Source organism: Strix aluco, chromosome 1 (assembly GCF_031877795.1).
Source record: "Strix aluco isolate bStrAlu1 chromosome 1, bStrAlu1.hap1, whole genome shotgun sequence".
Classification (NCBI taxonomy): Eukaryota; Metazoa; Chordata; class Aves; order Strigiformes; family Strigidae; genus Strix; species Strix aluco.
The window spans coordinates 61704988-61730578 of record NC_133931.1 but is presented as its reverse complement, the minus strand read 5'-3'; the positions used below and the strand labels follow the sequence as shown (position 1 = coordinate 61730578).

Genomic DNA, 25591 nt, shown 5'->3' with positions numbered 1-25591 from the left:
GAAACCAGGAAATGCTTGAGGACTCAATAATCCTCAAGTAAAAGCAAGAAAACATTGAATCCAAGAGTACAAGTGCATCACACAACATACTTTAGTTAGTCTTAAACCCACATAATTCAATTTCTCACAGTGTTATTTAGTAAGTTCTTAGGTTCAGTATTCTGTGAGAAGATAACCACACATGTTCCCATTTCTGATAGGAAGATTAAAGACCAAATGGCACAAGGAAGGAAAATCCTACACAACTAAAGCACTTCAGGCATCCAACCCCCACTAAATGAACATGACTGTTGTACAGCAATGATCAGTCATTGTGGTCATTCTGAAATACTGCATCAGTCTAGATGATACAAAAAATGAAAATCGCTTTAATTGCTCAGACTGAAATCAGGATCTTCCTTTTTTTATTGGATCTGACTCTAAGCCATCAATACATTCTGCAATTTCAGAGGTGATTTCTCTATAGAAGTCTTGAGGAAAACTGCAGAAATATGCGTGGAGGAAGCTTCTGTCATAGTACATACTACAGTTATTTCAAATCAGCATGACACCTTGTTCTTGCAGTGACTGACAATTCAGAAATGTTTTAGACAGGTGAAGTCTTCACTATGTGGTCTGTGCGCAGCCTCCTAAACAGAGCTGCAGAGACACATCTTAGAATTTTTCACATCAATCAAATCACATTCAACAATGTCTAAAGTAATTCTCGTGAAATGAAATATATTCCTTTACTCTATTCCTGCTCCTCTCTCATCTCTCTCATGATCTAGATGCATAGCTATTATAGAAAGTAACTTGACAGTTTAGGCAAAAATATTTTACCTGAAACATCAGGCATGACCCTTTCCAGTGAGACTCCATTATTCATACAGGTGCTTTTTCTTTTGTTTACCTTTGCAACAAGAAATTATTATTTTTGTTTAACTCAGTTACAACATTGAGTTGTCCTCAATGTCAAACTCTGTCCTTTACTACAATTATTTACACTTTAGTTAGAAAATAAATTATATCAAACAACTGAAAGAAGTATTCATTTAATAAATCAGCATTTAATTTAGGTATGAAAAGCCACAGTTTATGATTAAAGAATAAAAGTGCTTTTACATTCACAAGTGTAAATGCACATTCAGTCAGACAACAACCTTTCCAACAACTGTTATCAGTAAAGAGAAATATTCAGCTAATTTACCTTAAATTAAGATATCATGAAATCTGTCCCGCAATTAATTTAAGACGGAGGACTACAAAGATAAACAGCCTTACACAGTGTTTGAACTTGTGTGCAAAATACTGCATGTTTTAAGTAAGTCTGCATTTATAAACCTTCTCAAAAGTTATACAGGCTGGGCTTTTAACATGTTCAATCAGCCTCCTGCTTGTTTTCTGATCAGTGTAGCATCACTGCATAAACACACAGTCAAAAAAATTAAGAAATACCTAGTGAATTTTGCTGAGTGAGAGAGGACACAAAGTGAAGTATTCAATGAATATCACTGATTTCTGAATTCCATGAATAAAAATTTTACTCTTATTATGTGCTTCTGCACTTATAAAAATGTTGGCGTGATTTTGCTCTGCATGGGTTGTCTTCTCACTCCTCACTTAGGTTAGCATCAGTCCCCCTTGCTGGAAGCTCCTTACTCAGTTTTAATCTAATACTGATGACTATTACTAAAAGGTCAGGCAGAAAAATAGCTGTGAAATGAGAACACAGAGCTTGAAAAAGATTACTCTTATTAATGATGGAGACCAGAGTCACATAGCAGCAACTCAACCCATGCGACTTCCTGTGTGCCATCAAGGCCCTTACAGGTTTGAATGGAGAAACCAGTTACCAGAAAACTGGCCAAAGAAAGGAAATGCATCTGAACTCTTAATACTGCTGAGAAAGCAGCGTGTGAAAGTTTCCCAAGGACTGATAAACTCCACAGACCAACCATCCTGTTGAGACTGCAAGAGCTGATACACTCATGACACCAACTGCCTGTCAGAAGGACAAGGCCATGGGCACACACAGTCATAAACAACAGGTTGTACAACTTGGATCCCATCCAAGAAGGCAGTTGCTGGTACATGCAGACAAAGACTACAGCATCATTTGCAAACCTGATGAGAGAAAGGGCCCCCTGAAGCTCTTCCTCAACACCTACCTAGAAGCCCCTGGCATCACAGCACAGCCCTCTGCTTCTGGGTGGACAGCCACATTGGCTTCACACCACTGCTCCTGCAAAGTAACTGTAAGCAAGCATGTTGAGTAAACTGTGTGAGCAAATAAGTAAACATGTTGTGTACTGTTATCTGCTATTAATAATAATGGTTTGATTTACTTAATAATAATAGCTTAATGAATAAAAGGTGTCCTAAGCAATATTGATTACGATTTGTGTATCCCCTTAACTTGTTTTCTATTATGGAAAAGGGAGTTCACAACACTGACAAAGAGCTAGTATGATGGCTGTTTGTGGAGATAAAAGCAAAAGAAGCATAATCTTAATCAGCTACAGTTTTCCAGGTCTCCAGTAGAGAAGATATTAGCCAAGAGCAAAGCTTAAACAGTGTGCTGGCATTCATTGAACTCCAAGGAAAATGGTCTTGCTGCCAAATGTAATTTTCCCAGCTGCCAGTAAGGCTTGGTAAGTCCAGAGTCCTGTGACCTTGGACAGAAGTTAAACCCTTGCAGACACAAGGGTAGATTTCCACCAGAGAAAAGGGTGAAGAACAGAGGTAAAATAAAAGGATATTATGTTGACAGAAGCTGCTTTTGTGGGGCAAACAAAAGCAGAAAAGTAATTTTTCAGAGTTTTGATTACTTGAATTGAAATAAGCTGCTGACTCAACAGCACTGGCAGCAGATGCGTAAGGCAGAAAAAGGTTCAAAGAGTTTGAGAGAGTAAAATACAAAATGTAGCTGCTTATTTTCTATTATTCATCGCAGATGGCTGTTGAATTGCCTTAGTGTAGGTAGTAAAGGGCCAACCAAAACCTGAAACTAAAACATGAACCTATCTTCCCTACTCTTTCCCTTTTATATCTATCCTGGCCACATACGATTAGCATCACTGAACTGGATGATCCCAGGCTTGCTTTATCTTCTTTGGAAATAAGAACTGACATCATGCATTTAGCTATGTTTTTAAATGTGACCAGTCAAGTGCCTGAAATTTCACAGTTCATTTTTTTCCAGTCACAGCAATAATACATTATTAACCACTGTAGCTGCAGGAAAGTAAATTTAAAAGGCAGATCGAGCCAAAGATTTAAAAGTTAAACCACTGTATTGCCACATATGTGTGCAGCGCATCTAGTATCACATTTGTACATGACAGTATATTAATGTGCAATTAAACAGCCTCAGAGTAAGAAACCAGATAGGACCTTTTGTCCTGAGTAATACCCCTGCTACAAAAGATTAGTGAGTACTGTGGGTTGAAATTCTTATTATAACAAGCATAGCAATGCTAGAAACTATGAGCTGCAATTTTAGCTACAGAAGTTATATTCCTTTATTTCTCATTTAGAAAATGTTTATCATATATTAAATCAACTGTTTCTAAAGTCTCCTTCATTTGTTCATCCTAACTGTTTCCTTCTGTTTCACCATGTCTCTTTTCTGCTTGTCCAGCACTGTCTCAAATCTCTCTCCAGAGCAGCAACAATGTATTACAAAAGAGACTAAATCAAGTTAATAGCCCTGCTCTCCGCATTTATGATGCATCAAAGAGTTGCAAGAGAAAAATGCAACTATGGAAACAAATTGTTTCTTTATTTTAGCTCTTTCTTTTCTTTTACTTCTCTTTTTCTTTCTTTTTTTTTTTTTTTCTTTTTTTTTTTTTTTTTTTTTTTTAAATATTTTTCCTTCCTGGATTGTATGCCTTCATCCACAGAAAATATGGGGGAATTCTCTTGGGGTAGTAGGAGTTCTATTTGCTTAACTCACATTAGATGTCTTCCCTAAAACTCTATATGATAGAAATGAATATAAGTTATTACTGCTTCTGTTTGCCTTTAACAAATGTCAGCAACAAATAATGGAGAATGCACAAGCACTCAAAGGAAAATTTTTAAAAGTAATTGAGGAACTGTTCTGGTTTAGCCAGGATAGGGTTAAGTTTCCCCAGCAGTGGTGGGGGCGAAGCTCTAGCCAGGTTATTCAGATACCCTGCGGACGTCACATCCTGGCGCCGAAGCGGGACAGTCGGTTACCACATGTACTGTGGGATTTGCTCTATTCTCACTGCTGTGTTGGTAGATATTTTGCTCTGTTCATTGTTATTATTGTTATTCTTACTGCTATTGTTGCTGTTTGTTGTGTTACTGTTGCTCTGTTGTATTAAACCTCTCTATCTCAGCCTCAGGGCTTTGTATTTCACTCCCTTTGTGGGGGAGGGGCAGCGGCCGCGTGGTCTCAGACCCCGGCAGGGGCTAAACCACCACAACTTTGGCGCCCAACGTGGGGCTGGAGAAGGCTGAGATAAGGACAAAAGGAGAAGGTGTGTTAGAGCAATCTGTTAGGTGTAATTTTTTCTGGTTTTATTTGCATTTGTTTGATAAGAAACATTTGCAATGCTGACGAATTTGCTTGCGTGGTGGGGCTGGATTAATCCTTATATCCCCTGTGTGTTCCCAGTGCTGGTGTTTGTTCTTGGTGGAAAATGTATCAAGGGTCTTGTTCTGCTCTACTGGTTACTGTCTGCTTATAATGGGTTCGTATCACTGCTTGTGGGGGTGAACTGCTACCTGTTTGCTGCCTGGTCTTTTGTTTGGAATCTCACCCCCTCTATGGGTGAGCCAGGGGAAGAGATCCTCTTGGTTTTTGAGAGTTTCAGCTATCCCTGGAGCATCCAGGCCACTGTGTCCACGGCACAATGCTTTCTAAATGTCTGCCAGATCTTGTTTTGGGCCATGCAGTACTTCTCCAACAATAGCACCACCCAGAAACCTGCCCTGAGGGCAGATAGTTATAAATGGCAAGGTATGTGGGAGAAGATGGGCAAGTACCTGAGTCAGTGGTCACCTCCAACATTCTGGGATTTCACTCCCGAACAAGTGCAGAGTCCTGATAAACTGGTGGAGTGTTTGGAAAAGGTGTGCTGGCAATCTGACAAACCCCGGGAGATGCAACTCGCTGCGATGTGCTGGGTGCTTGCCCATGCTTACCACATTGCCCTTAACACTGATCACTGCCCTCAGGGGGGAGAAAGGGCTGCAGGATCTGAAAGTGAACTTAACTGGTGCAGCAGCTGGGCCAGGGGAACACGCAGTGCCAGTACCAGTCGCCTCCACCAGCACAGCAGCAGAGCCAGAGGGACAAGCAGTACCAATATCAGTCGCCCCGATATGGAAAACCAAATATACCAAAAAATCCCCTCGCAATGTACAGGGTGATAATGAACCAGGCCCATCACGAGAGCAGGAGGAAGAGCTGGAGGTAACCATCCTGGGCCTTGAAGACCGAGTCCTGTGGCGACACGGCACCCCAGAGAGGATTGAGTCAGACAATGGGACTCACTTCCGAAATAACCTCATAGATGCCTGGGCAGAAGAACATGGCATCGAGTGGGTCTACCACATCCCCTACCATGCACCAGCCTCCGGGAAGATCGAGCGCTACAATGGACTGTTAAAAACTACACTGAGAGCAATGGGGGGTGGAACCTTCAAACACTGGGACACACATCTGACAAAGGCCACTTCGTTAGTCAACACAAGAGGATCTGCCAATCGAGCTGGCCCGGCTCAGTCAAAACTTCCACGTGTTGTAGACGGGGATAAAGTCCCTGTGGTGTGCATAAGGGATGTGCTGGGAAAAATGGTCTGGGTTAGTCCTGTGCTGGGCAAAGGCAAACCCATCCACGGGATTGTCTTTGCTCAAGGACCTGGGTGCACCTGGTGGGTGATGCAGAAGGATGGAGAGGTCCGATGCGTGCCACAAGGGGACTTGATTGTGGGTGAAAACACACCGTGAGTTATACTGTGCTTTTGTTAATTTTTCTTTGTTAATGCTAACTGCTGAATGGCAGCTGGATGTGACACACATGGTATAGAATAAAGGGGTGGATTATGTCCTGGTTTAGCCAGGATAGGGTTAAGTTTCCCCAGCAGTGGGGGGGAGCTCTAGACGGGTTATTGAATACCCTGCGGACGTCACATCCTGGCGCCGAAGCGGGACAGTCGGTTACCACATGTACTGTGGGATTTGCTCTATTCTCACTGCTGTATTGGTAGATATTTTGCTCTGTTCATTGTTATTACTGTTATTCTTACTGCTATTGTTGCTGCTTGTTGTGTTGCTGTTGCACTGCTGTATTAAACCTTCCCTTATCTCAGTCTCGCGGCTTTGTATTTCACTCCCTTTGTGGGGAAGGGGCAGCGGCCGCGTGGTCTCAGACCCCGGCAGGGACTAAACTACCACAGGAACCAACTGGAATAAAGGCATAAAAATAATTTTTTCCCCTAAATCATATTTTTTTAGTTATTATATTCAGATTAAACTGTTTACTGTTTTTTAAAGCAGGAAATTATTCTTTTTGGTGCAAGGTATTTTGCTGTGAGAATATTCAAAATAAGTATGAGCTGATCCAGGACATGACTTAAGTCAATCACACATGAGTGCAACACTTAAGTGCAATTAGTACCTGAATCTACATCAGATGCATTATCCATGTCCTTTCTTCCTAATTTATATGGAAAAAGAATAAAAAAATAATAAGCTATGAAAAGTCTCCTTCATCTGGAAACATCTTAACTACCTACTCAAAGCACCTAAATGCCCTCAATCAAATGCAGCCACCATGACCAGATCATGTTTGTAGCTTGCTTGGTAGAGCCATCTACTGATTAAAGAGAAGAAAGAAATAATAGTAAATTATTTCTTTCATCATTGATTTCAGATCAGGCAAAAAGCAAATATAAAAGGAGTGTATCATTACTGAAAAAGGTAATTTCCAGTTTGAAATTTAACTCCTGGTAAACCGAATAACAGTTCTGGACAGCTGAAGCATAACAATGGACTGAATTTTAGACTAACACCTTGGTTCTTTTAAACTTTCAGAGTCATTTGTTTAGACAAAGTAGGTCTTGCAGCTAAAAGAATTTTTTACATGCTCTTAAGATTCACGAAGGTTACATTGTCACAATGCTTTGGGGAAAACAGGAGATAGTCTGGTCTAGTACATTTAGTACTTCCTGACTGGTGCTTTAAGAGTTTTCTGTCTCTTGCAAAATTAATGTTTTGATTTTGACACAGTAGTGCTCTTTTAAAAAAAATAAATAATAGAATAATGAACAATCAATAATGTGCATTATTCCACAATTTTTAATGCATGTTAAAATACAAACTTAATATTTCAGAAGTGTGTTAGTAACACAAAATATTGAATTTTTTTTTCTTATGGACTATTACTGTAAGCTAATATACACTATGGGAAGTTAAAATCAAATAATACTTTGTGTTTCTAAAACCTTATTCTTCATGTTTTAATTCTGTATCATTACTTAAAATATAATGGGAAGAGGGTCTCAGAGAAAAGAATTGGAATAGGAGGTAAAACATAAACTTACATGACTATTAAAAGTAAAGCACTGTACAGTAGAGTCATCATACATGTGATTTACTTCATAAAGTTCATGAAAAAAAGATGTGATTTAAAAATTACTGGTAGATTATTAAACATAGAACTATGAACATAATATTGTGAACATTCACATCCAGATTAGATGGTTAGGAAATGCAAGAGTTAGTATTTCTACAACAGCGTTACCTAGGTCAAGAATACAGTAGTTTGTTTTCCAGTTTGTCTTATTAAAAACTTATTGTTTCGTATTTTTTGTTTCACACCAGTGAAGTGAAAGGAAAAGGCAGAGATTTTGCTGTCACTACTATCTGACTGAAGACCCTTTCCTATGTTAACAGAGCAGATGATAGATAAATTTTGCTCTTTCTTGGCAACAGGAAGGAAAGTAACATTTTTTTTTTCCCTTTTTCTTTTTTTTTTTTTTTTTAACCCCACAAAGAAGCAGGCAGATAGAGAGTTAAAGAGACCTTGGACCTGCTGCACTGGAAATTATTTCACATTTTCTGTAACTCTTCTTGGAAGTATCTTGCTGGTCAGATTTTAATAGAATCAACAGGATTTAGGTACATTCTGCCACATCTGTGGGTAACCAAACAGCATAAATAACAGATTCTGAATCACAATGCTTGCAGAAAAAAATGCTACCCGTTCTGTGGATAACCACACAAGTTTGCCAAATAGTTTGGCAAAAAGGAGGTCATTGTGAGCTGGACTTGAAAACCTCTGAGATTTTTAAAAGCAGAAAGAGATACAGCCATTCTTGACTTGGAATGCATCTCTTGTGTATGTAGATTAGTTTTGTTTAACGATGACCTTACTGATTAGTCCTGTTTTGCTCTCTCTCAGCCTTTCAAGGCTAGAACTACCCAACATTATGGACTACTACAGAGAATGCAAAGCACTGGAGAAACTCAAAACTGACTGTCCTGTTATATATCTAAAACACTATGTAATACAACTTACATTTTACACTGTGGTAGACCCATATGGAGCTACAACTTAATTGAATACTTCTTGAACCAAAATTGGTCTAAGAGGTAGAGAAAATTTACTATTAAAGCAGACTATTAATTTAAATAGAAATACCTATTATTTTTAATTAATGTATGTTTGACATAATTTCCATTTAAACTGCAGAGAAACTTACTATAATGCTATTTGTTTTCTTAGTACACTTGATGAACATGCCCTATTTCTCATCTGAGCATTAACAAATATTGTATTAAAGCACTGTTCTAAGGTAGTTCAACTATCTGCTCCTCTATACACAGTTATATAGATTAATATACATTTTATGAACTGTGTGAGACTACATATATGGCTTACAGAATATAAGATACAATATTTTCAGTAACAAAATCAAATAGATCTTAATCATCTGCAACAAAATCTCTTTGAAGAGAGTCATGTATTTTTCAAACATGAAGACAAAAACTCATTTGGACTTCACAGTAGCATCTGCCTTTCATTCAGCTAATATCTTACATTTTCCTCTGCTCTAAGCTATGCATCCAGTATATGAAAAACATGCTAAGACACAGAAAACTGGCATTTCCAGAGTGATATGTTAAGTACAAAACACGATTTCATTTATTTTTCCTTTTAGCTTTTGGGACATAAACAGCCATATAATAACATTACTTGGATTTTTATTACTACTATATAAACTCAAATACAAATAATGATTTTATATTTCAGAAATGAAACAGAAGGTTAGTAGCTTAAAAAGCTACTATGTTACACTGTAATAATATTGCATTAAAAATAAACGTGAGGGTCTCAGTTCAAGAACTAAACTTTTTAAAATTTAAATGTAACGGTCATCCATTCATTTGGCAGACAGCGAAGCTTTTGTCATATTCAGAAACCTGAATGAAATGACAGCTTAGTGAATAAATGTTGATATTAAACCTCAATTTTAGTATTAGGAAGATACCACTACTACATCTACTACTGCAGATAATCTTCAGCTGGTGGGCACAACTGGCATTTCTTCTTTTATATATTCAATTCAATCCCAGATCTCTGATACAATGCAAATCTAATAGTTGCATCTGTCCCTTTCCAGGACACAAAAAATTGATATTTAAGAGTCATATAAATCAGTGAGGTGAACATCCAGCTATCACTTCAACTACAGGCTTATTTCAATGCTAGCGGCATAATGTATAACTCAGTGATGTTTTTCCTGCTCTTCTGCTCAAAGAAAGGCATTTCATTAGCCTGAAAGGGGAAAATCTAATGATGCCACGTGTTGAAATACTTCATCATCATTTGGTGCTACAGAAAAGCCTGCTGTTTGTCCTCACACTCTTCGCACAAGTGTGACTGTTTCTCTCTAGTTAACAAATTTTAGCTTGCATGAAACCTTATCAGTAAACATGGCAGTACTGCAAAATCAGCAATTAAGGCCTCAATAGCTTCCACCAATTAGAGTTGTTGTGTGCCAAGAGCTACAGCAGAGACAGATTGTGCGCCGGGTTTATTAACTCATTCTTTTTGCAGGGGAACAGCTAAGTGCCTCTTTTCTGGCCACATTAAAGTAGATATAGTTGTTTTACAGTGACATACGCCTCTGCCTTAAAAAACAAACACACACACACGCACACACACACCCCCCCAGAAGGCTGTGAATTTTTCATTTGGGAGCTTTCACATCTCTACCAAAGTGACTACTGTCTCTATAAGTGAAGCGCAATCTATGCATTGCTATACCTGTTGCTATACAGACATCACTTCTTTTATCGGTTTCAGTTTCGAACCACCTAAAACAAATTGTTTTTTCACCTCTGTTTGTTCCCTCACCCCCTATCAGTGCTTTCCCTGATCCCAACAAAAACGTATAACAGAAGTGCTCTGATGGGGAATTTATTCACATCAGTGACTGTTTCTTCATCAGTTCTGAGGGAGAAGGGAACTGTTACAATCAAGCTTAGAAATCCATTTGCATAGACACGATAGCAGAAATAGATGATAAATTTGGATGGAGAGAAATCTTTCAGTAAAAAAAAAAAAAAACATGAGACTTTGAAAGGTATCTTTAAAATTTCAGATGTTAGAGTGTAAACTCTTTCAGGCAAGGACCATGACGTTGTTAGGCATTTCTATTCTCCCCAGCACAGTTTGACACTGATTAATTTGCACTGCAGCACTAGAAATCATGAACAATTATAAGCCGTGATCTTCCGAAGTGCTGCATATCTTCAGCACCTTTTTTATTTAAATGCAGATAAAGAGGGAGGCCTACAAGAAGCCATATTATGAAAGTCAGATTTCCTTCAGCAAGAAAATACACATTTAAGCCTAAATGTTAGAAAATGTCATTCACTGCATCTGTCAGGATAACTAGAATGCAATATTAACAGCAATTCACATAACACAGTTCATTTAATATGATCATTAATATTTCAGACTGATTTTGAAACAGAAGAAAAAAGGAGAAACCAAGAAGATGCATATGTAACAAAATTTATATTTCATGAACCTTAATTGCTATAACTAGGGCACAGGGATTAAAGGCCTATGCCCAAGGCATCTGGTCCTGAGGACAAAATATTACACAGGCATTTCAATTTCTGGTTTTAGAAATTAAGTTTTTTAACCCTCCTGATACTGAAGAAAAGCTGAAACATGAAATCTGAAAAAAAACAATTCACATGGCATGCCTTCCTAAAATTCCTACCTGAAAAAACAATTTTGAAAAAGAAGACCTGCTCTATTCAGCTTAGCTAAGTACTGAATGATCAGAATTGATCAAAATACTCACTTCTATGGTGAGCCGTGTGGCTGGGGTGTAACACCTGCAAACACATACACTTTCAGAGATACCTGCACAATTGAGGGCTGATTTGGCCCTCTAGCAGAGGTCTTTCCTCTGTATTTGTATATAAATTCACTGCAAGCCTAAAGTACTAAACACTAGTGACGATCAAAAAATAAGAATATCTTGGTAATTACGTATTGCTAGTTGAGCTTCTTCCATTTTCACTATTTCAGTCATGGTCATCCCAAGAGCTATGCAGGCAGCTATGCTTTTCTTAATAGCTCTCTAAAGTTGACTTCAAAGGGTAGCAAGTAGCATTCACCATTTCAAATCCCCTGGTTTAACTCAGTTCATCTATTGTACATTCGGCTCAGCCGTGAGCATCAGCAAGAGCGCAGCTGTGGCACTACTGTGAGTTACCTCAGGTCAATGAAAATCAATATCATTTACAACTTCTTACATTTTCCTAGACTGAAAAGCCTGACATACACTGAAGGAAGCTTTATTTCTTTATATGCTTTTCTACTGACAAGTAGATATTTGGCCCATTAGCTCGACCCTTTTTAATTAGTACAAGTAAATCAGTTAAGTATATTAGAAAGCGTATCTGTTTTTTTAAAAATAAGAACAGGTATTTACTCTTTCTAGTAATTTCCAGATTACAGAAAGGAAAGTGCGAATTTTGCTATCAGAAGATCCACAGGCTGGCCTAGAAAATGTTTCTGTAAGACAGAGGTGGGAGAAAAATAAAAGGATTCTGAAGAATTGAACAAGAGACATCACCTCACTACAGTTTTAAACTCAATTTTGTTCAGATTGCAGCAGAGGAGAGATTCACCTTGAAAATTTCTTTTTAGGAGAAATGACTATAGGCCACAGAATAACATTATACAGCAACACAGCTGAAATGACTGATTTGTTTGTTCAGAGAACAAAAAAACAAAAGACAAAAAGGCAAAAATTATTTTCTGACATCAAGAGTTCTGGAAAATACACCTCCAAAACCATTTTGAAATGTATTTAACCTCTGGGTTCTCTTAGGACAGAAACTGCATTATGGTATGATCGTGTCAAAATAATGTGTCAAAATCATGTCAAATATATTCACAAATAACATTTACTTTTCTATTTTCTTCTTCATTTCAAAAAATCCCAAAGCAATACATCTAAACACTGTAGGTATATTATTGTATAAAAGCTGCTAGAGTAACATTTATCCTCAAATAAGTACATTATGAGGCCCACCAGTATAAATTTTCCTCTCATTGCCCGTAAATCTCATCTAACTCTATTTCACAGCTTCTCCAGAGATTCCTCCTTATGCCTCATTGTGCAGCTTCACTTTTCAAAGCACCTCAGATGACAAACTCCAGTGGTTTAACCAACATTCTCCACTGGCTGCTAAGAGGTTATCATTAGATACAGCTCCCTTCACTATTTGTAAGCATTGTCTTCACCACAAATGATTAGGAAGCGTTTGAAAAGAATCATCTCTAATGATCCTCTGTGGGCATTAGACCTAATTCTTCAAAATAACCTGAATCTTCTGAAATGGTAGCGACCCAGCAATATCCTGTTCAGCCTCGGGGTCTTAAGCAAGTCCTGTACCATGCAATGGCTTATATTCTAGAAATACAGCCTTTGCATTAATGTATCTACTCTACCTTTAAAAAAACGCACTTTTCTGCTTTACTAAGAACTCTGGGACCATAAAAATAATTCCATTCCTCACTTTCTGCAATGACATCAGAACAGAGCAGTCTGCTTCCTTTCATTTGCTCCTTATTCCTTCTGCTATATTTTTAGTATCTTTATATTTAATACATCTCACGCCATTATTTGGAATAACCGCTGTCAGAGATTCTGTTCCAATAGGGGAAGTTAGATCTTAGAATTTTTTACTCTGCTTTTCGTAAATCTCACTTTCACTAATTCACACCAGCTAAAATTTACATGCAAATGTATAATTACTGCTGAAAAACTTTTTGCCTGTTGCACAGCATTTCCTGCAAAAATGTCTGATCTTACGATTTGCCAGAAGCAATTAAAAATGTACCTGTACAGAACAGTGAGATCTAATGAAAGGAACGATTACATACATCAGAAACAGCTCATCTAGTTCATCTACATGTTTGCATTTGCAGCAAGAAGTAGGATATTTGCCTATTTTTAACATTTCCCTTTCTCTTAATTCTCCTTCAGGATGGTTCTACATCAGAATTTTCGTTATTAAAAAACCCTAAAACTCATGATTATTCAATTACCGGAAAAACGTAACAAGATGAAGGACTGGGTTTCATTAAACACATTACTACCTAAGTGTGTTGACACCTCATATGCTTAAGAACACATTCAACCAATATGCATCATATTAGCAAAGGCTACCCAGTATCCTTTCAACCTTTAGCTCTGAACTATGACCTACTAAAAGGAATACAAATCTTCCAGTGATTTCAAATGGCTGCAGAAAAAAATATTTTTGTTTTATTAAAGACAAACCAGTTCCCTGACAATACTGGCTGTCAGAAATCTTCTGGAAGTGCTCATGATACCATTACTATTCTGCACAAATAATAATTGGATTAACTTTTTTTTTTAACCTCATACATTTCAATCAATGCTCTGTAGTGCTTTTTTTATTGCACATAATGTGTAGGTAGATTTCCTCAAGATACAATGCATTTTGTCATCTCTAGACTCTGGAGGTGGACTCAACTGATTCATCCTACAATCTGCACAAAGCCCCACAGACCTTCCTCTACAGGACCATGCAACTATGTGCTTCCTGTGCTGAGTTCCGAGAAATTAATGGGTAAAATGCACAGCTTCAGGCTAGGTATTAGTATTACCTAGCAGAAAGCTTCACATAAGCCTAGAGGGTAAGGGTTTTCTAAATTGCTCTGTGGAAGAACATGCCTTTTATAAAATTTGGAGATAAGAAAACTCTGATGTCCTCTCAAAATCTGACCAGGGATAACTGCACTAAGAAAGGAAAAATATGTTGTAGTAACATCTCTAACCCTTCCCCCCACCTTAAAATAAGGTTGTTGCATTGTTTGACATACATTTGACAAATATGGCTAATTTCTGTATGTCTGGGGTTAGAAATTTACATCCACAACGTAAATAACCAGTAACACTAGCAGTTATGAAATTGTCTCATGGATTGTATTCAGCTTTCAGAATTATTCTGCCAGTTAAAATGTGGATAATTGTACCTGTAACTTTTTCAGTATCTACTTTTAAAAGTGAAACCATTCAAACCTTTAGATTTTGTCCTACAATTTTGTCTCAAATAAGGCAAAAGAGACATAAGGTCTATCAAAGTTATCAGCTTCAGACTTCTTGCCTTCCTATTAGAGATACCTGTTTTTAAGACGAAAATTGATGAGTAATCATTTCTATCAGTAAGATCTGGGGGAAAAAATGCAAAATATTTACTTTCTTTATATATGAAAAATTAAAATAACTCAGATACCTAAACAAATCCGGACTGTAAAAAGAGACATTTCATAGAATAATTCAATGAAACGTATTTTACAACTAAAAGTAATAGTCTTCATACAACATTAAAACAGACACTGACTCTGCCTGTGCAGGGGTGTTGGACCAGATGACCTCCAGAGGTTCCTTCCAACTTCAGCCATTCTGTAGTTCTGCGACACAAACTATTAAAAATAAGTTCTGAATTATTCCAATGTTTTCTATACGGTGGTAGCACCTAATAAGAGTTTTGACCATGATCAGTGCTAGCAAACCTACGTATCTAAAATGGTAATTTATCAAGAGTTTATAGTTGAAGCAGACAAAATAAAGAAGTAGTGGGTGAAAACAGATTATACTCATTTTACAGACAGAAAAGTTAAGCTCTGAAAGCCTGTTTCCCATTTACACTAACAGCATTCTTCCCTATGCTGGCAGTATAAGGGACCTTAATGCAGCCTTAAATTTAATTTATGTAGCGTACAGTGAGCTTAGTATAATTGAGAACAAGGCTGGAATGAATCAAAGTGCTCAAAATTACAAATTACGTCTCTGAAAAAGACTAAAATTTAACTCTTCTCATATATAGTCCAACACGTAAGCACAGAGATTTCTGTCTTCTAGAAAGAGGTTATTTCATTAACAGTGCAAAAAGCTCCCAAAACCTTACTGTAGTTTAAGATAAAAGGACTACAGAAAAAAAAAAAATCAATAAAATATCTTTTATTTTACTACCCTTCTTGTTACAACTATGGAAAATTAACCTTCTAGCTTCGCTGTTAAGATGCTGTTGTTCTTTTATATACATACATATATATACACACATAAATGTTTTTCTCTTGAAAGGCAAAAACCAGCATCATATTTCTCATCACTCATAAAAATTCTTTCTTTCTGTATTTGTATCTCTATAAGTCTCAGTCTTTTTAGATTATCAGTAACAGTATACATGGATGGAGTTCGAAAAACTGTAACTTTGAGAATAACAATACCAAGAATCAAACTCAGTACTACATATAGGGCTACAGCTTGATACATTCTCGCTACCTCTTTGATACTCTGAAGTCAAGAAATTTATTCTCCGATATAAAACCTAAGCCATCCCAGGTGATGATTCTCAGTGTCTCTCAGTAGGCAAACACTGTGCAACTTAAAAGCAAGAATCGATAGTAACAGTAGACAATATGACTAATGAAGTATATGGCCCTTCATGGTGAATAAACTACGTTCATTAAGAATGGTATCATATGAGAAGATGAGAACCTTCAGTGTCTGTTGCAGAAGTCAGAGAGATCTGACCATATTTAGCAACTGAAAGGACCATGCACTGAGCAGCTATAGCTTGCTTTTGTTATGCCAAAAAAAACCCTGTTCTTTTTCTGTTCTTGTATGGAAACTCTACATCCTGTTGAGGTACATAGAGGTTAAAAGTACAGTTTCAAGAAGAAAAATAATTACCATTCAGAGAAAGTCTTACTATTCTAACTGCATCAACAAAAACTACTTTCATCAGCAAAACAATTTCATTTGAAAGTACCTTATTATTATCATACTAATCGATCGATTAATAATTTAGTATATTAACTTCAGTCTTCTCCATTTTTAGTTAAGACTCATATTCACATTCTCTCATCATATTTGAACTAGGTAACACATTTACTGTTTCAAGAAAATATTTTATCAAAGACAACATTCTCTACAAGTAGTTTGATAAGAACAAAAAAATATAATAAATATAAATTATATTTATCACAATAATGCCTAAAGGCCAACAAAAAGCGGTCTTCTTTTTCTAGGTACTGTACAAAACTAATAATTATGACTACTCCTTCAGAAAACCCTTTTGTATTATTCTTTTGTAAGACTTCATGTATTCTTTTCTCTCTGCAGGAAAAAAAAAAGTTTGTGTGAGGAAAGAGAATATACCAATTCACTCTGAGGGCAGGGGACCTTGGAGCAACAGTGTCTAAAAAAAATATTCCACAGCCAAAGAACAGACAGTATTAGAAGTATCATGAGCTTCCTGCTCAAAAATGATTCTAATTTGGTTCTACAGTAGTGAAAAACTTTTGCTATTAAAGTTTGCTATTAATTCTTTTTGCAATGAACAGGTAGGGGAAACATGCAGAAGCACCATTTCTCCAGTAGGTAGACAGGGTGTAACCTTTTTTCCTCAGATCTAGTCAATGCTGTGTGTTTCTAATTCCTTACTGACGTATTAATGAATACAACCTTTCCAAAGTTCTGTCCAGATAAACTGGAGATGATGAGGGCCCGTCTGGCAACTGAACAACAGAGAAAGAAGACAAATCTTTTAAAAGATTTACACACTTTCATTAGTTATCTTCCTAATTTACGTGCATCTGAAGTGAACAGTAATTCCCCTGAGGCTCCATCTGCATGGTCTTGTAACCTCTCAGTATGATGGGAATGACACATTTCACACATTACAATTGTTAAAAAGCTGCAAAATCTGGAAGACTTATTTGGTAGTGGAGTTCACTGAAAAGCAGTATATTTCATCACTACCTTACAGACTGCATTATTTTTCTTCCTTAATTTCTAAGTAGACTTGAATATTAACATTCATCTTCAAAACTTTGCTTTAGTCTCCACTTTCCCAGAAAGACTCCCCCTATCCTAGTCAGTTAGAGTAGTCCTAGAGTCAATAGATTGAATTCTCATACCAGCTGAAAATCTTGACTTGCACCAGGTTCTCAGTTATAGTGGTTTACTAGCTGCACTAAACAATTACACAAATTTTACTGTCAGACATGATGCATGGGTATGCATTCTGAATAGTAAAAAATATTAATAGAAAGAAAGCATTTATGTGACACAAGAGTGTCAAGATATGGTTACTGCAAACTATCCCTCAACTCATCTTTATAAATTTGCAATTTTGTCCTACTGTATACAAACTTTCTCCACAAGATTAAAAGGTTTCCTCCTTTATCTTTGTTGACTTTATTAAAAAAAAATTTCACAGTATTTAGAGATGAACTATGTATCTTATTTGGAAAAAATTTTCCACTAAACAATGAATTAATTACAATAATACACCAATATCTTTTTGAATCTTTGACCTGCATTGCAAATTGAAGAGTTTAAAGACTCAAGATTCAGCACATTTGTGATTATTCTATTAGATATAAAAGATCTGAAAGGTTACACTATACAGTAAAATACCCACATTTTGGTTCAATAACACTTTATTAATTTAAAGAACAGTGAGGGATATAATTCCACATCTGTAGATATTAAAGTATTTTTCACCTTCAACAAAGAGAGTATTTTACATTGGCTGCTATGATTACCTATGGGTATATTAACTACATCATGACACTTGTGAAAAGCCGTTCAACTAGCAGATCTTTTACACAACCTAAAATAAAAGACAAACTTTCCAGGGTAATGTAGCTTCAAACCCCTTTATTTTTATTTTTTTTTTTCTTAAATAAAGAGTATTTTGTGGCATGCTTTTTTTGAAATTTCTCATTAGTACCTAAAATGTATTCTCTATACATAGTCATATATATAACTGTACAACTAACAACTGATTCACATATGCTGTTGCCTGAATATGTTGTTGCCAGGCAACCGCTATAAAGCATTTTGCACTGCTTGCAAAAATCTGAATGAATGATTCGAAGAGAGATTATTTCTAAAAAACTAGGAAGAAAACTCACTACTGGAATGGCATGAATAATTCCTTGTGTATATCAAGGATTCATAGCGAATGTTGCTTCCATAATTACCAATTTGAGAAAGGACAACTCCTTTGAGTAGGATTTGAAGGGCATTTTATGACAAGGAAATTCATGTTATATGCATACAGCTAATGTTCCCGCCTGGACTCTGAACCCAAGCCCCCAAAGTTAATAGGTTCCTTTAAATTGACTTCAGGGTCTTTTCATGGGGTTTTTAATGTCCATCGTAGGACAAAAATGACAAATTCCTAAATGAAAAACCAGAAGGCCATCACCTTACAGGACATACAAATAAATTCTCAATAAAATTTTTCCATCTCACAATATGCAAGTGAAAGAGACAAGTCTACAAACACTTCTTTGAGCAATCTTTGTATAGCTAAAGTGTAATCTGAGGTTAATGATATTACACACAAGAGTAAAAATAGAAGCATCTATAATCCATTGATAACATAGATGTGATATGCTAACTGCAAAAGAGAAACTATTTGTCCTTTTAAATAAGTGCCATCCACTACAGAATTAACAGACCTTTGGCTATCAGACCTCTTAATTCTCAAGAGGTGGAAAAGCACATCAAGAAAAGTAACTAGGAAACACAGCAACTCCAAAGTGCTTACCACAAGTCTGACTCACAAGTTTCTTTAAACACAAACATCAGCATAAAAAATTGAACCTTCTGTCCTTGTTTACAATGGCTGCAATATATTTATTTCCATTTCCTGCACAATATGCTTAATCAATAAGAACCAGTCAAAAGCTTAAAATGATTGTTCTTTCCATAATGACCAAATTGGAAATCCATATATTTTCCATTTAATTCCTCAAATCCACTCATGTAACTGTAGCAAGAAGTACTGAAAGCAGTAATTATTGGTATTTTAAATTATACTTTCAGTATTAAGAAGTAAATGTGTCTAGCTTCTTTAATGGATTACAGTGAAATCCTTTTAATTCCATATCTCAGGTTGTCTTAACTAGCATGAAAAAGGAACTCCTTTACATTGAAGGAATCTGGCATCTATATCCTGTGAGTCTGAAGCTTTATAAAAATAAAATAAATTTATTATCAATATAGATTCATCTGAATTATTTTCAATTATATCACGAGATGCAATTCATAGTTTAGGTCATCCGTCGGGATGCAGTTATAAATGGCAATCTCAGCGCTTTCAATCAGGCTGAGCAGATTTCCCATAGACAATAATATAAAATAATCTATGGAAAGGATGTTCATTCCAGGCTGCACTATTTGCTTGGGCTTTTTCATTTGTTTGTTTGTTTCTTAGACTATGCTATGGCAACACAAACAGAAGAACCTTTACTCTGCCCTCTGATTCATGACCCACTTGCAAAGCCGCTGCCATCAATCAATGTAACCTCAAACTCAGAACATTTTACAGATCCCTTTTCTTTCTTCACCCTAAATATATACACAATATCAATTAAATGTTAGGATTTCGTAAGACATGTACTGCACTATTTCAAGAGGAACCAAGCTGCAATGAGAAGTTCATATTCATAGCATTGCTAGTGCTGATTGAAGACAGAGTTAACAGCAGAAGGAGAAACACTATGTTCATTTCCAGAAAAGGTACCTGTAATGATCTGAAAGTATGGTTAAAAATAGGGGATTTCATATGGTAAAACTTTTCATTTGGTAACTAAGAGTAACCTGTTATTTATTACTCAATCAAGACTGACTGGCAGGTACAATTTTCTCTTTGGATAGCAGTATTAAAGTATAAACTGAACCACTCAGGAAATAATTCTACTCAGTATGTGGAAACACATAAAAATCAGTATTTATGCACAGACTGAGTTAAAATTTCCGTTAGATAGGATTTTTTTGTTCCACAGCCAAGGCATGCCAAAAAAAAAAAAAAAAAGACAAAAATAAACAAAAAGATTATGACTTCGAAGGTTGATATGGGTCAAAACAAGACTATCAAAGTGACACAATGCTCATTTTTAATTAGACTTCCTAATGTGACATCAAATTGTTTTTCTTCTAAGAAACAGCACTTCAACAAGGCATGAAATCCTTGCTGCTTAGTTTATTAGGAGGCAACAAAGGGATTCCAATCTGCTACAAGAAAGTTTCAGCCTATGAGCACAGCCAGCACAGTATAAAATTGTGTCATATGAATTTTAATGTGACACAAGTATGAAAGATTCCAAAAGAACAAAGGCAGCACAGTCCTGTTCCACGCTACACAAATGACCTATTCTGATCTTAACAGCACACCACATTACAATCAAATTTATTTCAAAGGAGGGTCGCACAGGTCAAATGTAATGGCTGCAAGAATGAGGTATTTCCTTTATGTAGTATTAGAGAAAAGCAAAATATCGAACAGCGCAGGAATGTCAGAGCACTGAAAAGAAAGGCATATTTAGGCTGCAGGGAAAGAGATTTTTAAAAGATGTTTTAATTACAGTTATCCTCACTGACTACGGTTTCTAAGTTTCAAAGATACTTGTGATACTGCGATGAAGATGTCATGTATACATGTGAGATCGTCTACTACATAGGCTTTAATATATATTTAAAATGTCAAGGCACCACAGAAATGTTTTATATACAACTCATGCTTAACAAAAGTAAGGAGACAGGCTAAGTGGTCTAACTAGCTGGATGTCTCTTCATGGCCCAATACGTCCATGGCAGAAACCATGATATTCCCAATGGAGGCAGATGTCCGATTCCAACAATCACAGAGAGGCTGGTAAAGCTCCTCATTTTGGCAAGCTGACTATCCAATCCTACATCAGAAGAACTCTAACAACATAAAGACATCAGAACAATGAGGTCTACTTGAAAATACTGGACTATCAGAAAATATACAGAAGTCCATTAAGATGTAAATCCAGTAACAGATGAACACTTGATGCTTATGGTGAAAAGATAGCAAAAAGTCTTGATGATCAGGTATCACTAAACAAAAAGTAAGGGCAAATTCATGCAGTACTTCTTGACATATATTTCCATCAAGACTTAGGCTTCGTCTTTGATTTCAAATAACATTTCTGAACAGAATTATTATTGGTGGTAAAATACCTCCAATCCTGACCTCGCGGTTCAGAATGGACATTTGTCCGTCCTCTGTGACTGGAGACAGCACTCATGAATCCAATTTGCAGATATGTGGGGAGCAGGTAGCCAGGGTAACAAGTACTTAGAGCAAGGTATAGCCGTAATAATTCAGAGATAAACATGTTATACCTTGTAAAAAAAAAAAATCATAAAGAGTTTCTATTTTACAAAGTAGAAGATCAATAAAAGGAGGCAATCAGAAGACCACTTACAACTTGGGATTTTGGAAACAAAATCCTTGGAAAACTAAATTCTACCAGAAAGTTCACCCCAACTCAAAGGTTGTTGTTTTTTTTTAATAAAATTAAATACGCTATCTGATTATACAGTATTATGTTACTCAGTTTTACCTGAAACTTCACAGGTGGCATTATACTGAAGTATCTTCCATTTGATTCCCAGCCAGGGCTCCCTCAGTCACAAAACAAGACAGAATAAAAGCTACATTGGAAGAATTTCCGTAATGAGTTGGCTACCAGCCTAAAGGTTAGAATTAGTTTTATTGCCCAAGTCTAGCACTAAAATTGGTATTAGTCACCTTGGCTCTCCAAGTTCTAATCAATCTACTTTTCAGGAGACATCAAAATATTCAAAGAATGTAGACTTATAACCAAAAAAAAAACCCCAAAAACCAATAACTTCCAGTGTATAAGAATGAAACATAACCAGGAAGAGATACAATTCTACTTACATATTTCAAAATTATCTTAGCCTTAGTTTCCAGAACCCATAGCTCTCTTCCCTCCTTTCAGTATTTTTTGGAGGTTAAAAATATTCATTTGTTAACAGACATTTATATCCCTGAAAACTGATGTATTCACCTACATTGTGACAGCTCTAGTGTAATTCATTAAGGTTTGGACTTGGAGATAGACATAAGGGAAAAAAATACAAACCTTTAATGTTTCACTTGGTGAATAAAAATTGCATTCATTTACAAATTCAGTCACAAGAATCCAATTAGCTATGGATATATACACACATATTCATACCTTTCAACCATCACACTCATTTGAATTTTGATGCTGTTTTCTATAAAATATAATCCATTTTACATTGTTCTTAATAGACTTATTCAGATGTGCATCCCCATGTCATATTTAAGCTTATACTACCACCTGCCTGAGGCTGTGTAGTCTGAATTGTCACCCCCACACACCTCTTCAGTAGGAGAAAATCCTCCATAGACACTGTATGAACTGCTTCAGTTCTGCTTAGTGTAGAAGTATGATAATCATTCCGACCATGAATAACATCCACTCCAAAGAAATGCAGCTATACGACTCCCTCCAAAAAAATCAGTCTTCAAAACAAAATGTTCAAGCTACTTAAGATAAGCTGCAATGAAATATCACTCTCTTCATAATTTCATTTTCACAAGTCAGCAAGTATCATCCAAGATTACTGTAATATGAACTCTACATTTGTTGCATATATGCTATACACATAGGTGTATAAAAGTATTCACATATATAGATATGCTTAATACATAATTTCACACTTAAAGGACTCTCAGATACCTTCAAACACATATTTGCAAATCAAATAGATTAACGCTGCTTCCAACTACCAACATCAAGGTGATGTGATACCATCATCTCACTGCTTTGTGTTGGGCGCATCTAATAACACTGCTGAGCTGGGAAAAAACTGATGAGCAAAGGTTAAGCAGAGGACTGCCAGAAACAAACTAAGGTTTAGAAATTGCTTCTTCAGATAGACTAATGCTTGACTGATGTATGGTGTGACTCTGGGGTTGCAAAATCATTAATACGAGCACCCATTCTCTTTGGATTTACACCATCTCTCAGACATTTGGAGTTGGTGCTATTCAGGATTCGGACCAAACTCTTCTGTGCTCTTTTGGAATGAACAGTCCTGCCAAGGCAGCAAAGTGCTCCAAAGGTCAATTTATGATTAGTTTCCCACCATTCCGCACACTGTGTCTGCAAGTAAAGTACAGCATCTGGGGGGAATGAAGAAGGGAGGAGGAGGAGGGGATGATAAATATTAGCACTGTGATAAGCTCGCAGAGCACGACTTGGAGGAGGGCAGATTTCACATGGCCCCTACTCTGTTCAGTTTTGCGGAAAGCAGGGAGAGGCAGCCCACCTTCCTGGAGAGGAGAGCAGGTAGGGACCCTGCATTTTCCTGCACACTCAGAGAAAAAAAAAAAAAGGGTGAACCCAAAGAAAAACCCCAGCCTTCCTCCAAGTCCCAGACAGGTTTCATCTCAAACCCACAGAGATCCTGGTCTCTTGGGATTATTGGCAACATCAGTAGCTGTGCAAGCCAGCAGAGACTTCGGGGCTTCCAGCTCCCCCGAGCCTTCTCCTTCTCACACATACAATGGGTAGGGGAAAGCCCAAACTGATGAGTCCCGGGACCGTCTGAAGTTTAGAAAATCCTGGTCCCTGCACGCACTCTGCTCCGACTTCACTGCCTTTCCAAGGCTTGCTGCACCCCATCAGGGAAAGTGCCCGTGGCCAATCTGATAACACGCCGTTATCTTCGGCCTCGCTGAGCATCCCGGTGCGCACTGAGACCAGCCACCTTCAGTTAAGAGGCCACCGCCAGTTTTGATCACTGCCAGCCCTTGCGTCTGCCTTTCTGTCCGTGCGGCTGTCACCCCCTGCCCTCCCTGCCTGTCCCCCGGCCCGCTGCAGGCTCCCCCTTCCCCAGCCCCTCCATGCCCTCGGGCACCAGTCGTGTCGTCCTCCCCCCCCCCCCGCCCCCCGACCCCTCCGCTTTTCTCAGTTACTAGCGGGCTGCTCTGGTACCAGCTTCCAGTATTTTCAGACTTTGCCCTGATTGAAAACATCCCTTTCCCAAAACGGGAGGGAGGAAGGGAGGGAACGAGAATCTGTGCACAAAGTTTTCACAGATCCTGCCCGCGCCTTCCTCCCCCCACGGAAGCACCAAGGCGAGGGGCAGGCGGGGGGTCGGACGCCCAAGGGGGTGTCTGCCCCGGCCTGGGCTGCGGGACTCGGGGAGGACGGAGGGACGGGGCGAGGCTTTCCGCGGACAGTGACCCTGGAAGGCGCTCGCTGAGAAAGAAGGGAGGAGCGGCGCCTTCCCGGAGAGGGAGAGGGGAGAAGCCGGCTCCCTCCGAGGTGCAATGGCAGCTCATCCCCGTCGACCCCTATGGAGAAGGGAGCAAAGTCCCAGCAGCGGCGGTGGCAGCGGCAGCAGCAGGTCGCCGCGCCCCGCGCTGCCGGCCCCGGCCCGGGGCACCGCCACCCCCCAGGGCCGGCGCGGCGGCCGCCAGCGCCTCGCCCCCACCCCGGGCAGGGCCGGCGAAGGGAGAGCTCACTCACCCCCAGCTTCCTGCTGCGGATTTTCACGTAGCCCTGCTTGACTATATCGTTAAAGTTGGAGGCCATGGCCAGCGCTGCCTGCTTCCTCCCCTCCGCGCCCGGAGTCCTCCTCCTCCTCCTCCTCCTCCTCCTCCTCCTCCTCCTCCTCCTCCTCCTCCTCCTTCTCCTCCGCCGCCGCCGCCGCTGCCTCCTCCTCCTCCTCCTCCTCCTCCCCCGGGCCCTCCCGGGTGCCGCCGGCCGCCGGCTCCCGAGGCGCCTCTGGCATCCAGGCAGCGGCAGGCGCCGCGCTCCGCTCCGCGCTCCTCCCGCGGCCGCTCCGCTCTTCCACCGGCCCCTCGCTCCCCCCGCGCCGCCGCCAGCCCCGCTTCACTCCGCACGGCTCCGCGGCTGCCCGCGCCCACGGCCGGGGAGGCGGGCGGGGCGGCGGGCGGGGCGGAGCGGAGCGGGGACACCGCCCCCGGCGCCGCGGCCGCGGAGCCCGCCTCCAGCGCCAGCCCTGCCCGCCGCCGGCGCTGGGGGCAGCCCGGGCTGGTATCCCCGGGAGGGGGCCGATACGGGGTCTCATGAGCCCGGGGGGGCGGAGGATGTCACCCCCACCCCCCCCGCCGCCTCCGGGCGTGACGCAGAGCTGAGGCCAGATACTGTCC

At 38.8% G+C, this 25591-nt stretch overlaps 1 protein-coding gene across 1 annotated transcript in view; it reads right to left on the bottom strand.

Moving 5' to 3' along the window:
• DOK6 (docking protein 6) overlaps nt 1–25023 on the bottom strand; it is a 269698-nt gene extending 244675 nt beyond the window's left edge. Inside the window, exon 1 of the mRNA XM_074822826.1 lies at nt 24945–25023. Within this exon, the coding sequence (XP_074678927.1) occupies nt 24945–25010 (66 nt within the window). The 5' untranslated portion in view covers nt 25011–25023. The remainder of the gene's footprint in view (nt 1–24944) is intronic.
• Between the last annotated feature and the right edge of the window lie 568 nt (nt 25024–25591).